The 17,194-nt window shown below is 40.7% G+C and overlaps 2 protein-coding genes and 1 pseudogene across 2 annotated transcripts in view; 2 read left to right on the top strand and 1 right to left on the bottom strand.

Annotated features, from left to right (window-relative positions):
• Nucleotides 1-854: 854 nt before the first annotated feature.
• LOC146247058 (immunoglobulin superfamily containing leucine-rich repeat protein 2 pseudogene) lies at nt 855-3,222 on the bottom strand (annotated as a pseudogene).
• A 2,545-nt stretch (nt 3,223-5,767) lies between these two features.
• aph1b (aph-1B gamma-secretase subunit) lies at nt 5,768-9,111 on the top strand. The gene is made up of 6 exons (XM_084682236.1): nt 5,768-6,135; nt 6,591-6,761; nt 6,994-7,067; nt 7,334-7,456; nt 7,820-7,947; nt 8,202-9,111. Exons 1-6 carry the CDS (start codon nt 6,023-6,025, stop codon nt 8,367-8,369), a joined length of 777 nt encoding a protein of 258 aa, XP_084538362.1. The 5' UTR covers nt 5,768-6,022; the 3' UTR covers nt 8,370-9,111.
• Nucleotides 9,112-11,484: 2,373 nt separating this feature from the next.
• The window catches only part of otog (otogelin), a 39,291-nt gene continuing 33,581 nt past the window's right edge, over nt 11,485-17,194 (top strand). Inside the window, exons 1-9 of the mRNA XM_084682841.1 lie at nt 11,485-11,560; nt 11,869-11,926; nt 12,176-12,179; nt 12,318-12,372; nt 15,057-15,155; nt 15,338-15,495; nt 16,076-16,197; nt 16,402-16,610; nt 16,903-17,033. Coding sequence (XP_084538967.1) covers nt 11,485-11,560; nt 11,869-11,926; nt 12,176-12,179; nt 12,318-12,372; nt 15,057-15,155; nt 15,338-15,495; nt 16,076-16,197; nt 16,402-16,610; nt 16,903-17,033 — 912 coding nt within the window. The remainder of the gene's footprint in view (nt 11,561-11,868; nt 11,927-12,175; nt 12,180-12,317; nt 12,373-15,056; nt 15,156-15,337; nt 15,496-16,075; nt 16,198-16,401; nt 16,611-16,902; nt 17,034-17,194) is intronic.

Here is a 17,194-nt window from a genome sequence, read left to right as displayed (position 1 = left end):
GCCGAGACATTTAGAACACAGTACAAATTATCTTTACTCCTACTTGCCTGTTACGCAGACTAAACTCATTTACTTTGACTAATTTGCAACCATGGGACACTTGACTGGCAAATGCTTTTAAACAATTCATCTCTACCTGCTAACATGTATTTATACTCTAGGATGTTTATAAGAAATAGACTAAACTGTATACCAATGACCTAAAATTATTTAACATTCAACCAATTTATTTTCCAATGTAATTGTTTGCTTTTTATTATTTTATAAACAAAAAAAACGATTCTGTATATATTGGTGAAGTATGTTTTTCCATCGAGACATCAAAGAGGTATCCTCAAGTTTGACTTTAAGTAATTGGTTATGGCAACGGTATATGGCATTTATTTACCTGGGTGTTATAGTTCTCATGTCAAGCCAAACAAAATTTTAAAAATCAAACACCAACACCAATATTAAAGTCACCCAGATAGGCCTGGATGATCACAAATAGAAAGGTGTCATAGAATGATTTTATAGGGTATTTCACACTGTTCCTTAAGGTCTCCGAATAGGGTATTTAACATTGGTTGGGCTGAAAATGGCCCAGGTGCTGTTCTATGCGCCCTAATGCAACCCTGTGAAAAAGCCCTAGAATGAAACGAGGTTTTCTCCCTTTTATGGTATGCTCATGAATATTTAGATGAGCTGTGGAGCAAAGACACAACGTGGCCAACAGCACCCGTTACTTGTAATACTAGTGAAATACTCGCACTTCAGTGTTGTAGCCTAAGAATAACTTTGTAATAGGTTTGTTTTTAGCATTGTAAGCAACATAACAGTTATTAATTTGCTATATGTACAATTTGGGGCCTCACAAAGGTACAGACCAGAGCCAAATAAGGTACAGCCACTGAGTTGGCGTGAACTTGGTGCTTCTTTTGGAATCTGCCGTTTTACAGCAGCAGTTTCAAATTGTGAGATTTGCATAGGAAAGGGGTGTCAATGGGACTTGAGGTTCTCTGTATGTCCATTTTACCCACCAAACTGTCGTTATTCAACTATGACAAGAGAAACTCGGTTTTGCATTCTATGACCCCTTTAATGACTCCACTATTTGTAATTACTCCGAATATTCACTGCCTCTGCCCCTAGTGGAAGTCTGTCGCTATACTCAGACCCTACCTCACAGTCATCTAGGTTCCCTCTGTACTGAGATAAAGTAAAGGACTCTGTCACAACGCTCCCCTCCACATCCCCCTCTCTGTCGCCCTCCACGCTCTCTGCTCCTTCATCTATCTCACTAATGTAGATCTTCCTTTGAGACTCAGCATTGGGAGCTCTAATGCTAAAGTTGGCACCTAGATTCCTCTCCATGTGGTATTGATCTTTGGCTTTCATAATCAGCTTGTAGGTTTTGGTTCTGTATTTATACACTAAATGAAAGCATGTGGCCCCGAGCAGAGGCACAGTGGACACAGTAAGAAGGCATATGCTGACAGAGATGATGATTAACAAGTCTGGAACCCTTTTCCTGGTCGCAAAGAGTACTTGGACTTCACAGTCCTCTCCTCTGTAGGTGAGACAGAGGGAGTAGTTGGTTCCAGGGCGTAAACCCCTGAACAGATAGGTGTTGACACCATCTTCAATCCTAGACCACTGGACTGCAGAGTGTCTGTGGTCAGCAGTAACACATAGATACAAGCCGTCTGAGATTACCCTTCTTGAGACTTCAGATGTTTTGTGAAACTCTTTGTTGACAGAGTGAAACTCCTCTGAGGTGCTAAGTTGGATACTGGTCTTGTCTTTAGGTAGGAGAAGAGGGTTAAGACGTACTTTGGCTTCTGTCTCCGACACCCCCAAGGCAATGATGCCAAAGTCAAATGTGTATTGCTTGACATCGTCTAGGGTCCCGTTGAAGGCATGGTTGGAGATGTATTGTGATTGGCTATTCAAGCCACATTTGGTAGCACGGGTTGGATACCTCACAGCCCGGTCTGTATATTTTGTTTTAACTTCAGCAGATGGTGGAAGAGTTGGGGTGTTACTAATGATGTCCTTTCTCTCTACATTGGCAAAATGGAATGTGTCGAAGGTGGACGTTATGACATCTGGTTGATGTATAGAAGGCTTGGTTTCTGGCACCATGGGAGTTTCAATCAACTTTTTTATAGGAGGGGGTGTTGGTGCATCCACAATCACTACAGACACCAAATCCTCAGCTTTACCAAATTCATTTGTCACTAAACAGCTATAGTTGCCAATGTCCTTTTTGCTGATTGGTGATATGATTAGGGTACCATTGTGGAAGAATTTGATTGGTTTGTCCGAGATGTTAGTATCCTCCCTGGATTCTGCCGACTCTGTGGAGTCATCCTCCTCTGTCGACAAACTCAACGTCTCATTGTGTCTTTCGGTATGGATTTTCCAGATGATTTCAGGATTTGGATTGCCTTCAGTTTCACAGGTCAATATCAGCACTGCACCATCATAGAGTGTTGTGTTGTCAATGTCTGGTTGAGATGTTATGGTGACAATAGGGGCCATGCACTTTGATTCAGGCAATTTCACAATAATTGCTCCTTTCACTTTTTCCGGGGTTGCACAGACAATGGAATTCTGCTCAGGAATGGTTATGGTGGTCTTCAATATCCAGTCCCTCAGCCAGTCCATGGAGCAGGAGCATGTGAAAGGGTTGTTATAGAGCTGCAGATGAGACAAGGAGATTAAGCCATCAAATGTCCCTTCTGCAATAGTTGTGAACTTGTTATTGTTGAGACGCAGTGACCTCAGATCGTTGAGGTTGAAGAAGGCATGTTTGGGCAAACTGACCATCTTGTTGTGGTTCATCTTCAGAAGCTGCAGAGCTGTGAGATTCTGGAGATCTTCCCAAGGGAAATCCACTATTCTGTTGTGACTGATATCAAAGTTACGCAGCTGTATCAGGTGGGCCAGGGTCCCCGGCTCAATGGAAAGTATCTCATTGTTGGCCATCCATAAGGAAGTCACTTGGGTCACATTGTCAAAGCTTCCCAACTCGATCAGAGAGATTTTATTAGCAGAAAGACTAAGAGTGGTCACATTAGGGGGGAATCCGTCAGGGATTTCAACCAAGTCTTTGTATGAGCATTCTGCAAAATGACGTCCATATTTGTCGGAACAGATACATAGCTCAGGACAACCGTGTCCAATGCTGATGACAGAAGAAATCCACAGGAAGAAGCAAAGCATAGATACAGACGCCATTTTCCCCACCTGTGAAACACATGTCACATGGTCAATAAAGATCTTGTACCCTAAAATTACAAAATCAAATCTTATCATTATTATTAACTCAATGTCTGCTCGTCTTCCTTATTATTAAACCACATGCCATGGTTCTTATTGAGCTCTTACAGTTTAGCCTACTAAATGTACTAATAGCCTGTGCATTGGGTTTATCTAGAAAATTGGCAGGTTTAGGAGGAAACTTAACAAGCAAGTAGATTTGGGGTCTAGTCCATACTCAAATACAATTTGTATATTATCTCAGAAATCACTTCTCTATTTCATTTTTTTTTGTTTTTTTTTGTTTTACAAACAAAACACTGGTGTTGGAGACAGGGCTAGAACAAACTGCTTGGAAGTACAGGGCAGTAGCTTATGTTTGTTTCCAACTACGCCACAACGTCTGTGCCCCTGTCCTTGGTGCTGAAAGTCGGGATCGCATCTGAGTTAGCACTCCTCTATGCTCGCAGACTATTGTGGTTATCAATATATTTCATTGAAATACCTTAATAGCTAACATGTGAGGATACATGGAATTACATTATGAAAAATATATTGAAATCTTCGTGTAGCAATAAGTCACGTAGCATTGGTGAAAAGTAAACAGACATTTGCTGATTCTTCTCAAATAATATGGTAGGCTATATCATGAGTCATAAATAACATTGAATCTTACCTGTCTGGTATTGTCTTTCACGAAATGAAAGAGATGTTGATGTTCGTATTTTGCTATAGGTTCGGATGCTTGTCTCACCAGCTGAAGAAACCTAGCCTACATGTTGAGTTAGGAGAAAGTTAAAAGTGAGATTAATGGCATTGATTCTACATGGTTTAAACATGGTAGACCTTCAGTCCTCTAATGCTATTCTTAGTACTGCAGCGGCTTTTTTTGCAGTTTGGTTTAATAGAGTCATGGCCCCCTCCCGCCACAGGAAAAAGTCGTACGTCCCTAAAATTAAAGGGATGCGCCCTTAAAGTCTGTCTATCCCACATCATGACGAAACTCTTCCAATAATCAGCTACAGCATTCTATCAATGTAGATGATTTCCTTGAATTGTGTTTTTGTTTTTTTCATGATCAGAAAAAAGTTACAGTAGGCTTCTAGAAATACAAGGAATGAGACCATGCAGATAATAAGCCTACAGCAACATAAATCAAGAGCTGATTTGACTCCTCCACACAACAACCCTAAACAATGGTTGTGATGTAATGTCAGAGAAAATGTATTGATTTAACTGTAGTTTACGGTTATATTGAAATATTTATTGCAAAGAAAAATGTATTTGTGGTTCAATATAAGGTCAAACTCCCTGCCTAGGAGCATATGACATAGCACAAGTACAACAAAGCAGGGAGTAGAATATAAAATCCCAGGTGGAAAGGAAACATTTCACATTTTGTGTACAAACCTTTTAACAAGTGAGTCAAAAAGGCTTCACAGAGCATTAACAAAAATTGTAGTGATAGTACAGAAAATGGAGGAGCTGGGGATAGTGGTGGTTGGCAGCAATTACACAATATGCAGGTACTTCATGCATGATGTGAGCATGTCATGTGTGTCCGGGTCTGTGAATGCATGCAGTAGCCTATTAAAGTCTTTAAAGGGGAAGGCTTTTATACCTTCAATTAGCACACCTGTAGTTGATTGCTTGAGTGAAGCTGAAGACGTGAAGCAAAGCCCGAGTAGGCCTACCATGACAGAATTCCCCGTCAGGCTAGGCTGTGCATCACCAATAACTGTAGCTGTTATTATACAAACTTCAAGTGTAACAGCAACAATAGCCTACATCTACCCTTTCATTACCCCCAAGGCTCGCAAATAATTATTGACTTAATGACTTATGGGTCTCTCACGCGACATTAACACATTTTAACTGTCCAGTTTTGTTAAGATTAACGGAGTTGCTAGGTTTTAGTTCATGTTGACCTGGTGATGTTTCACAAAACGTGTTGTATTACGTCTAAGTACATTTGTGTTAGCTCCATGCAACGAAAGGTGACTGAACTAGAAAGCCAATGGGAATGTCCGACAGGACCGACCTTCCACTTCATGATTGTTTGTTTGAGAGGGGACAGTGACCTCTGCTGTGTGAATATACACATATATATATATGAAGATATATACACATATAGTCATGTTCAGCCTATACAATGAAAGCAGCTGATTTTCGTTTAGTGGGTTTTCTGGAAAAGATTGCCTTATGGTTGCAATGGTTTGCAGTGTGTTTTTAACAGTAGGGCTTTGTCAATGATCAGAGCAGGCTAGGGTGATTGCAATGCCCTAGATGGCGCTGTGGTTGAACTCATAGAGCATAGAAAGTGTAAAAACTGTGCATTCGTGGTGAAATGTTCCAGACACGGTAAATATATTTATAAGGTATTGCACCAAAGTAGTTTCAACAAACACCATTCCAGTACCCGGAAACATCTGGAAAAATCAAACACGAGTTTACACAACAATACATTTAACTTGCGAGCCAAAACTCAGCAAGTTCTTCACTGTTTTGCTTTGTCACATGACTTCAGACAACGAGAACAGGAAGTGTTCAGAAGCAGAAGAAATGTGTGTCTACAAAAGCGTCTTATAATTGTATCACATTTAAATAACACATTTAGATTATCAGGGGTTTAACGAAGTACATCAGTAACGTAGTATCTTTATAGCGTTAAAGGACGGAAAAAAGAAGGTCACTTGAACAATAAGAAAGAGGACAGGGCGCGTCAGGAACTGTTTTAGCTGCTGATTTTTGTTCGTCTCCTTGGTTTCAAAGTCACAAAATGACAGCATCCGTTTTTTTCGGCTGTACATTCATCGCTTTTGGCCCAGCCATTTCTTTGTTCTTGTTTACAATTGCTAGAGACCCACTGCGGGTCATCTTTCTCATAGCCGGGTGAGTATCTTTATCAGTTAGCATAACTGTTAGCTTGCTTGCAAGCCAACGCGTTTTGTGGCTTAGACTATTTTCTGATAATGATGGCCAACATTCAGTCATTGAAAGTGAGCTAACTATGACATGTCTTTTTCTGAGTTTGTGTGTGCACATGAGGACTAAACACTTTGATTCAATGTATTTCAATATGTTCTCATCCATACTCTTGAGATTCTGGTCTATCCCAGCAATTAGTCTGAGCCCGCAGAAGATAGCGATGTCCGTGATTTGTAGTGGTGCATAACTTCTCTTTGCTTTCTCTTTTAATTAATCGGTTAATGCATAGAAAATTGTATTGACAAATTTGCGTATCAATCTATGGGATGCCGTGTCTTTATTCCACGTTGATTGAAAAATGATCATGCAGCATGTATTTAGCTACAAATGTATTCTTGATGATCTTCTTTTTTCTCCAGGGCCTTCTTCTGGTTGGTGTCGCTGCTGCTATCTTCATTGGTGTGGTTCATAACAGTTCAGATCAGCAACAAAGAAAGCACCTCTCAACAGAAAGGCCTGCTCATATTCGGAGTGGTGCTCTCTGTACTCCTTCAGGAAACTTTCCGCTTTGGTTACTACAAGCTACTGAAGTAAGCTTATCCCATGACCTGTTTGTGTGCTGCTCCACTCAAGGGTTCATCACCCCTCAGGGCTTTTTTCACACTGTGAACCAGAAAAATGATGCATATCATTGCTAGAAGAGAACTTGATATTCCACCAACTGACATAAATACTGTACATGGTGATCTGATCTCTTTGTTTTCAGTCAGAAACAACTTTAATCAACTTTATTTATAATTTATATTTTGTTTGTGTTGTCAGGAAAGCAAATGAAGGGTTGCTTACTCTGAGTCAAGAGGAGACCATGCCAATTTCCATAAGGCAGCTGGCCTACGGTATGTTGAAAGAACTGAGACTATGACCCACTCCAAATTCTAAAATGTTCGGCTATACAGTGAATAAAGTAGGGGGACAATCACGTTTTTAGATGGATACTAAAAGTTAAAGCTGACATGGTAGCCTATTATGCTGTGTTGTGTTCATAACAATTTTTGTGATTTTGCTTGCATATAGCCTGTCCTTTTTACGATACCTCTTTATGAGATGAAGTTGGAGGATGTGATTTGAATGTGTGAGTGATGTCATCATGTGTGTCCTTCAGTGTCTGGCTTGGGTTTTGGCTTCATGAGTGGGGCGTTCTCAGTGGTCAACATCCTGGCAGACTCTGCAGGCCCTGGGACTATAGGGATCCACGGGGACTCCCAACACTACTTTTTGTCCTCAGGTAAAGATATCTGTGGTTACATACTTTCATAATGTAGCATAGTACACAATCTACTGGCTTAGTGTCGGTAGGTGTTGTCATGCACTTTAACTGAGAACTAACTGGAGGTTACCTTAGGGTTCCTTGAATTACGTACTAAATAGTCTGACCCTCACAAATATTAAGTCAACAGTAAGCATGGTCTACTTTAGTTTCTGAGGCCAATACATGTTAAGCATTGTTTGAAGCGTAATAAAATAATATTGGTTTTGTAGCTCTAGAATTTGTGCATACATCTCCTCTTGACTCCAGGTCATGATTATTTAGACCTCAATGTACTGTAGCATGCTAACAGATGCTACCCTGTGTTGTGCCCAACCCCAGCCTTCATGACTATGGCCATCATCCTACTGCACATGTTCTGGGGGGTGGTGTTCTTTGAGGCCTGTGAGAAGAAGCGCTGGTGGTCTGTGGGTGTGGTGGTCATCAGCCACCTGCTGGTATCTTGTTTGGTAAGTGAGCAACATTTAACATTTTAGGGAACAACATTTCCCCTGTAAGGGAAGTGAGTTAATTCATTCAAGTACTTACCTTAGTCATTGGCCATACTTCAAAGAGGGCCTGCAGAAAAGTTACCATCATTTTAAAGGTCTCAGTGTTGCCTACTAATGAATATATTAACCAACTGGCACAAGTCTTCAACTCCACTATACAAGTATAGTATGACATGCAACCAAGAAAGCGTAACATATGTCATTTTTTGCAGACGTTCCAGAACCCTCAGTATGTGGGCAGCCTTGTGCCCACCTACATCATCATGTTCCTGATGGGAATGTGGGCTTTCTCATGTGCTGGCGGCTCCCTCCGGAACCTCAAACTATGCCTCACCTGCAAAGACAAGGACTTCCTCCTAGCTAACCATCGGCCTAGATAACACTACACAAGACACCATTGGGACTCTATCCAAATGCCTCTCTCTTTCTCTCTCTCTCTCTCTCTCTCTTTCTCTTTCTCTTTCTCTCTCTCTCTATCTCTCTCTCTAACACACACACACACGCAGAACCACTCAATAATGTGGACACATTGGGTCGATTTATATTTGTTTTCTTTTTTTAAGGCTTAATTATTGTTATGTTCTGTGTTGCATACATTTGATGGATCAGGGTATTGCTATACTGTAGGTAAGAACTTCAGTGTTTGTAGAATATTGGTATTGTAGGTGTCTTGCCACCCAGGTGTGTTGTTTCCCTTGAGGGAGCAACACTTTTCAACCTCTCTTCCTTTGCCCCTCTTGGAGACCTAAAGCTGCTTTCTTTAGATTGTGCCATCCGGTTCTGTTTGGCAGTGATATTGACAAGATTGCTGTTACTGAAAAAGGAATCACAGAATATTAGTAATGGGTTGTAGGTTTTGCTACTTGTCGGTCTTTGTCCAGACTTTTCTTTTTCATTCAAATGGTACCCACCCACCATTCGATGGGCTTTGCTCCCTTTCTGGTTCTGTGCCTTCAATAAACATGAGGTCACATCCCATTTTTCCTTGTGATTGTACCAAGCCATTTTATAGTGCTTGTCCAGTAATACCTCAGATGATTATTTCTGGTTGTGATTTTGGACTGTTGGGGCAACAGGCACTGTCCATCATCACTAGAGGACAAATAAAGTCCAGAAAACTGACCTTGAGTGTTGCAAATCAGTCGATATGTGACTCTTCCACATCCTTTTTTCCATACAGATTTGTGTTGAACTTGTAGATACCAAGTGTCCCAAATAATCATTTTAGTTTGACATATAATTGATTGCATTAATTTATAATCAAGTTTTGTTGTTAAGCTTTATGGTTTATCAACCAGTTTTCAATCTGATTATGGCTTTCCTTCTTAAGCATGCCAAATCAGTAATTGTTTTGCAGAAATTGTTATTTAATGTTTTGGTAGCTCATCACACTTAGCTTAAGGACTGCAAACTCTTCATTTGGCTAGATTTTCTTTTTTTACAGACTACTTTGCCAAGAGTAGCAGAACATGCCATTCATTGATTTCAGTCATACTATTGCAAATCAAACATACAATACATCTCAACATTATTTAGAAAACAAACACTATACTGCAATTGTTTTTATTGTACAGGTTTTTTTGCAATTTGAAATGTACAGGACATGTATGAATAGGAAATGTTTTTAAATGTCTAGTAAAACTCTCATGTCACCCCAAATATCTTAGTTTTCATTTTAAATATGACAGTTTAACAGGTTCACAAGAGTGAATACTTTTTTACAGTCAAATTGATGTCTTGACTTTGAAATAAATTCATAATTAGTATTGACAGTTTGAAAGACAAATGTATTCCTGGTGGAACCATCAAAGAGTCAACAGATGCATTGTTATAAGTGCTTCATAACCAGCCTGAAAGAACTCTCTTCGCTGCTTGGCACAAAGCAGGCGCCAGGCTTTCAGCAAAAAGGAGATTACTGACCCCGGTGCACACTGGGAAGCACCCTGAGAGCACCCGGGATGCTCTCAGACCCTAAGTGTGTGTGTCTGTGTGTTAGTTCTACCACAGAGTTAGCTTTGGTGTGCACTTTTAATCAGGCTTTACCAAACCTCTGAGCCCACATCTCAGTACAGTGGCCCCCACCCCGGTCATGTCCCCCCTTTTCTCAGGTCCTGTTTCCTCTTATGAAACCAGACTCACAATGGTGGAGCAGCATAAAGGGGGCGTGGGACATGGGAGCACCCCGGAAAGTCTCCAAGGGGATTTGCTCAATGCCCTTTTCTCTGTGAGAGCACTGCTTGTGTGTCCCCCAGACATAGGGCCACTTCCTCTGTTGAAATCTGACCTGTATGTGTGTCAACCACTGTGATTCAAATTCAAATGCTACACTTGAGATCATGACCAGTAATCTGCATGGAAAGTGAGATTGTATTTCCAAGGGTCATGTTAAACATGTAATGTTTCACTCCTGAGGGTTGGGTTTCATTACCTGTTTTTAGAGGGTTTGTGGAGTACAATAATGACCTTGAATGGTCACTGACCTCTGAACTTAAGCCTGACTTGCCAGAGGCAGATTGGTTTTCACTCAAAGGTCCTCATTTCTCTCAAGCATTGGTTGGGTCAATCCCAGTTCATACCACATTAACAAAGGTCACAATTCCACCCACACTGGATGGAATCATAGGTGTGCAGTTCATGAACTGGCTGGAATTCCTGTGGTGTTGACCCCGTATTTGACATTTAATGTCCCCATCACTCCCTTGGTGGTTTGCCATGTAACAAATAATGGATGCTTCACATAGAAAGAGAATATTTCTTACCCTAAATCTTTGCTCATTCTCACAGATGCAGCTGATACTGTTTTTAATAATTATTATTGATAATTACAAGAGCTAACAGGATCAGAATTATTGCAATGTTTTCCTTATACTTCCCACACGAGAGCGCCATCGAGGTGGGTACTTCACCGGTAGGCCTATGCTAACGAGCCAATTTGACTTGCTTGTAGAGTCGATGGCTACACATAGGCTGAAATATACATTAATTTAAAAGGTTTCATGTTCAACTTCATATAAATTCCAAAATTTCTAACGAATTACATGCGATGCCTAATTGGGTAGGCCTACACCTGTTTTCTCCTTGAATTATTTAAATAAATCTTAGCCCAACCGTTTTTATGTTACTTGACCTTGATAACATTTAAGGATTTGACATGAATCCCAAAACAATATCAAATCTCCTGACTATCCCAAGGTCTTATGACTTTGTTGATCAACATAGAGCATAAAACGACATTCTCACATCTGCCTTTACGCGACTACCTGTTCACCTTGCATATATTATGCAAATAGGATGGAGGATGGATAGTCCTTAACCAAGGAGCAAGGATGGTCACTTGATCAGCTGAATGGAGAAAGAGAGAGAGGGAGTGCGAGTCTATGCGGAGGAAATAAACGTGATGGTATCAGAAAAAATGTTTCGATGGTACAGCTAAACTTGATTTTAACTGGCAGGGGAGAAACTGATTCCACTCATCGTGGGTCGTATGAATCACGAATGGATCCTAATTTAAGTCTTAGCAGGAAAAGATTTTTGCATTTTTTATCTTTCTATTTTATCCTTATTTATCAAGGTAAGTGATGTCTAATTATGTGTTATTGATTTGGCTATAATTTACAACATTTAGTTTGTTTAATCCAACCATTTTTTGATACTTAGCCCATCTTTGAAGTTGTAGACGTAACGGAGCAGCTGTGCACTTGTTTAGAATCTGCTTTTAACAAATCGCCTCACACGGCCACCTGCAATAAGTTAACTCCGCAAATAACCTTTACGACGGTTATGTTTTGTTCTAGCCTCAATTATACCATTGACTCATTAAAGAGAAAGCTATTTCAGGATTCTGCTTATGATTGTTTTTTTGTTTGTTGTTTTTTTCAGCGCATATTTCTTGGGGTATCGACAGAGTGAACATAACAAACTGGAATGATTTTGATAAGTGAGTCTTAATTTGATGCATGTTTCATTCTTTCGCATGTTGAGATTACCTCATTTATAGATTATTTTTATAGTATGCAAATGACAGGCCTAGGCTAACAAATTTCTAAATAACGGTAGCCTAATAATATTAGTAACACGTAGTCCTATTGTTATAATTTCATTGTTGTAACATCAAGTTCAAAATTGAATTTGTGCTTGCAAAAAGATTATACTGAAATTTTCACCATCCATCAATTGTTTTTCGTAGCCTAGTCATTTTGAGTGGAAGCCTTTTCTGTTGGTGTCAGGGAAAAAGCTTTGTCTTTTGCGCAATGCCTCTTTTTCGTACTAACACAAGTGCTGATTACCTGTGACGAACAAACCTTGCCTTGTTCTCTTTCTTCCAACAGCAAAAGCAGCAGTATAATGCTGCCGAAATGGGATACCGCTTCCCAAAGAGGGCAGGTAGGCGAACGGAGTCGCTGTTTTGAAACGTTGCATTGATAGAGCACGTTAAATACGTCAGGCACAGAAGCCAGCAGTCAGGATGATTAGTAGTTTCATATCCATAAAGTGCACATATAATGCAAATGTATTAACGCCCAACATGAACTTGATTAATGACACTGATTGCAAAATCAACCTATTCTCATGTTCCTCCTCAGCCGACTTTTCGAGCAAATATTTCGAGTCAATAAACCAGGAAAATTAAATGCAGGCGATTAGTAACGTCAGGGAGCTACACTCTCAAAACTCGTTATATTAGGCCATAATGTACCTATTCCACTTCAATTGATTAGTCTAATATTTCGATAATTAGGTCAAATGGTCATATCCTGGTATATTTTGTAGACTCCAGTTTTTTGCAGCATTGTTACAGTAATCTTTCAAATGTATTGATCAAAAGAATCTCATGAACCTATTGGAACACGCTATCTTACTCAATATATATTGAGCAAGATGATACTATCAACATCATGGTGTGCATAGGTTGCGTGCAATGTGAATCCCATACATGTCATATAGTATGAAAACAAGACTACATTACGGCACAACAATGTTGTTGTGGTCTTGTTATCTCACTCCCGCTCCCCTGGCTAATTACCTATCTTTAATTATTCAAACAAATGCTGCCTCTCCCCTCTCCGCTGGCCAGGCTTTGTCCCTGCTCTCTGAGATGAAAGCAGAGGTTTGAGGGCTCATGTGTTCAGACAGGGTTGAAGGTTTGTAATACAGGTGGAGGTTGAGTCCCAGGTGAGGTATATGTGCTGCATCTATGGGGAGGGAAAAGCACATTCTGGGGCAGACAGGACAAACTGCTTCTTTTTTGTCTCAACTTTGATCTTAACCTAAACTGCACAAGCTTTATATCTAGAACTACCAAGCCCGCTTGCATTGTTCCGGAACTCAAATGGGAGAACACCCAACACTTCTTTTGTCCTATTGGCAAGTTTCTATGTGACGGAAGGTCTATTGCTGTAGGATAATCAAGGGTGGATGACAGCTCTAACCACTCACCCACATATTAACTTATGCGATACCTGGATTTCTTGATCATTTTCTAGATTTGATTTGGCACTAACAAATGTAATTCAGGAAGGAATTTTGCCAGACAAGACGCAGATTTGTAAAACGTTTCAATGTCCAACATTTAATCAAACCTTAATTAATCTGTTATCTGAGAGCAGGGCTTGTTTCTTCAGATTGTTGAGGCATTTCTGTATTATATATTAAAGTCGAGAAACATAACACAATTAATTAAACGATCCAGGTTGTGTTACAAGGACTTAGTTTTGGTTTGCTGACAAAGATAAATTGCTCACTTTGCCAAACACTGCCAAGGATCTCCTTATGATAACATTTAACATAGGCTAGTTGTTTAAACCAGGCTTAGAGAAGCAAGTCCAGGGTCAAGTTTATGCTCTGCAACTGTACTGTATTCAATTCACATTGATTGACATTGATTTATTTTTTTACCCTCTCCTAAGGAACTCCCAAGAACTTCTGCAGCATTAGCAACCAACACATTTGCCAATTCAACAGCAATATTAGCCAATGTATCATCGAGTGACACGTCAGCCATCACAATATCAACCAATAAGACATCAGCAAGCAGGACTTCCACCAATACAACTTTTGCCACATCAGTCAATTTGTCCTCAGTCAAAGCATCAACTGGTACACCTTCAGAATACACAGCTCCAAACAATACGTTTTCTCTTTACAAATCTTCAAACAAGCCATCTATACGCAGAGCCACAGGTACCGCTTGTCTGTTTGAACAGCTTCTTATATACACTATGTATTTCACATGAAAGATGCTCATTCATGTTGTTAGCACCTCAAAATATGCACTTCTTTCCACTATAATAACCATATTCAGTCCCTAAGTTCTCAATGTGAGACATTCAGTTAAAGCCATACATTGAAAGAGGAGCATGTTTTACAACCCAAAGTGCAAAGTTACTGTCCTGTCTCTACTCATAGCCAAACACCCCAGATCCACTACCAGTCTTGTGCTTCAGTGGAAGAACAATTGACCTCTCTGTCTGGCCTCCCTTTACATGGAGCGCACTGAGTAGGGGAAGGGGCGAGGGGAGACCCTTTATCCAACCCCAAGCTCAGCCCAGTCTGGGGGTCTCTGATGTCAGGTGTACCTCTATAGGCTGTCGGGGGTCCGGCCCGGGGTCAGGTTGTATGGCCACTGTTCAGCTGTCTCCTTAACCACTGGCCATATGTTGTTCATGTCGGCAAGATATAATTGGGGCGTTGTGTGCACCCTCTGGAACCTTTTGTTTTTGGTGTGCGGGTGGGGGGACACTCAGGACCACTGGTGTGTGACATTACATAAAGTCACCGTTGGAGACGGTGGAGGAGGAGGGAAAAGGACATGAAACAGAGGTGGGGATTTTCCCTTGAAGTCATCGTTATGGGAAGTTGTGACTTTCCAGGAATTTGGTTTGGAGAGGCTAAAGATGCCAAAGAGGGCTAGACCCAAGACAATTTGTTGAGCTACTTTGTCTTGACATGAGGATGTCATTGTCATTGAGGGCATCACACAACATTGTCACAACATTGAACATGTTTTGCACCATTACCTTTAACAACATTGTTCTTCTCGTTGGACGTGTTTGTTTCTTTTTTTTTAGATCTCTGTCTGTTTCCTTGTCTAAATGGAGGCCAGTGTGTACACCCAGAGACTTGTGACTGCAGTTTATATCAAGCCACTGGAACACGCTGTCAAACAGGTAACACACAGTCATTACCTGATGTGATGGAAGTCTTTGGTAACCTCCTTGAAAACAATAGATTTGATGGTGCCATAACATTTTGTATCAAAGTATACATCTTAATGCTTTTCTACAGTATCTCAGTCTATCTTCTGGTTGGCCTGTTTGTTTTCTATGTTCATGTCTGTTTGTGTGTCCAGTTCCCAATGCAGGGTTTGAGAGAGAGATGACATGTCGGGCATGGGGCCAGTATAACTTTGAGACATTTGATGGCCTGTACTATTTCTACCCTGGCAAGTGTACCTACACTCTGCTGCGGGACTGTGAGGACACGACCCAGTCCAACGTAATCATACAGGTACACCCTCAACTTCTACCATAGCAACACCACATGCTTCCTAGTATACCATAGAAAGTACATTATAGATGAAGTGTTAAACTGACCAAACTTAGTTACTGGTTTAAAAGAAGTGAGCTTTTGGAAAAAAAAGTATCTCCAAGTTTTCCCCGAGTATCCCTTGCTTCGAACTGCTCTCTACTTGGAGTGGTTTTGAAAGTGGTTGCATCTAAGTACACTCTTTGCCTCTGGTCAAATTCTCCTCTGAAGATTGGGCCATCTCATTATTAGAGTCAATCCATGTCCATTATCGGTAAATACTGTAATTACACACAATGAATGAGTAGATTCAAAACAAACCTCTACTTTGTTCCTCAAAAAGAGTATGGGAAAGCTCACTCCATGGGAGCACAAGAATAGTAAGCAAAGTGGCAATATCAATTCTCCGCTAATCAAAGAGATGCTTACAAAATGGACAGCCTTAGCCGTGTGACCATCATTTTTATCATCTTGGATCTTCTGGTTCTTGGAAAGAAGAGAAAAGCTCTGAAAAATGATTGCCTGTTCTCTGTAAAGACTTTGAGTGATTGATCCCCTCCAGGTTCACAATGACCCAGGCTGCTGGTCATCTCCATACACCTGCACTCGCTCCATTAGTCTCTTTCTGCCATGGGAAGGCGAGATCAGGTTGCACAGGACCAATGTGACCTTCAAAGGCCAAAGGTGAACAATTAGGATCCGTATACTATCTACATAAACCCACATTATTTCCATGAAAGAAAAAGGTTGAATGTGTACTTGTCATGAGACAGAACTGTGCTTTCCGTGTATAGTACACCCTCATACCGTACACTGTACATGTACGTTGGTTCTTCTTTGCAAATTCTATTATTTAATGGACTGACTCAACCTTCTTTCTTCATTCAGGCTCCAGCTCCCATACCACATCCACGACATTGAACTGGAGTACATCTCCCACTACGTCCTGGTCACCCAGCAGCAGGGCTTTACCTTGGCCTGGGACGGTCACAGCGGCTCTGTCTATATCAAGCTCAGCCCAGAGTATGTGGGAAGAACTTGTGGCATGTGCGGCAACTTCAATGCCGATGTTCAAGATGACCTTAAGACTAGCTACGGTAAGAAGGGCTTAAATATTTTGGAGACAGGTTATAAAAATGTTAAAAATAAAGTAATCGTTGACCTTTCTTGAAAGACATGATCATTTTGCACCGTTATTTGTGTTAGTTAGTTACTGAATTTTATGTTTCTACCAAAAGTGGCATAGGAGGATATCTGGATGCGAAGTCTGTAACTGGGTCTGAACACAGTTTAGAGTCAAAAAAACAATGTCTGAACGCTGAAAAATTGTATGGTAGATTTACAGTGGAATGGTGGTTGCCATGTCTCTCTTTCTGTCCATCTCCCCAGATGTGCTGACAGAGGACCTGGCCATGTTTGGTAACAGCTGGGTGGAGGAGGAGCCTCACCAGGCCAGGTGTGCCCCGGTGCCCTCCATGTTTCTCTCGCCCTGTGCTTCACAGGATGCCCACACCATGCTGGTACAGTAACGTTCCAAATCTCTACCTGCAACCCATTAAAACACTTTTCCAAACTTAACTTTTGAACTATCTGGCCTTTGAGTAAATTTACATAGGTTTTGTAGGTTACTAAGAAATATGATTTAGATTGAACTTGGATCCAAGTGTGGTCAATGTTTTTA

Source organism: Hypomesus nipponensis, chromosome 19 (assembly GCF_054491055.1).
Source record: "Hypomesus nipponensis isolate SF chromosome 19, ASM5449105v1, whole genome shotgun sequence".
NCBI classification, from domain to species: Eukaryota; Metazoa; Chordata; class Actinopteri; order Osmeriformes; family Osmeridae; genus Hypomesus; species Hypomesus nipponensis.
The sequence above is the reverse complement of the archived record's forward strand: the minus strand, read 5'-3'. Positions and strand labels throughout refer to the sequence as shown.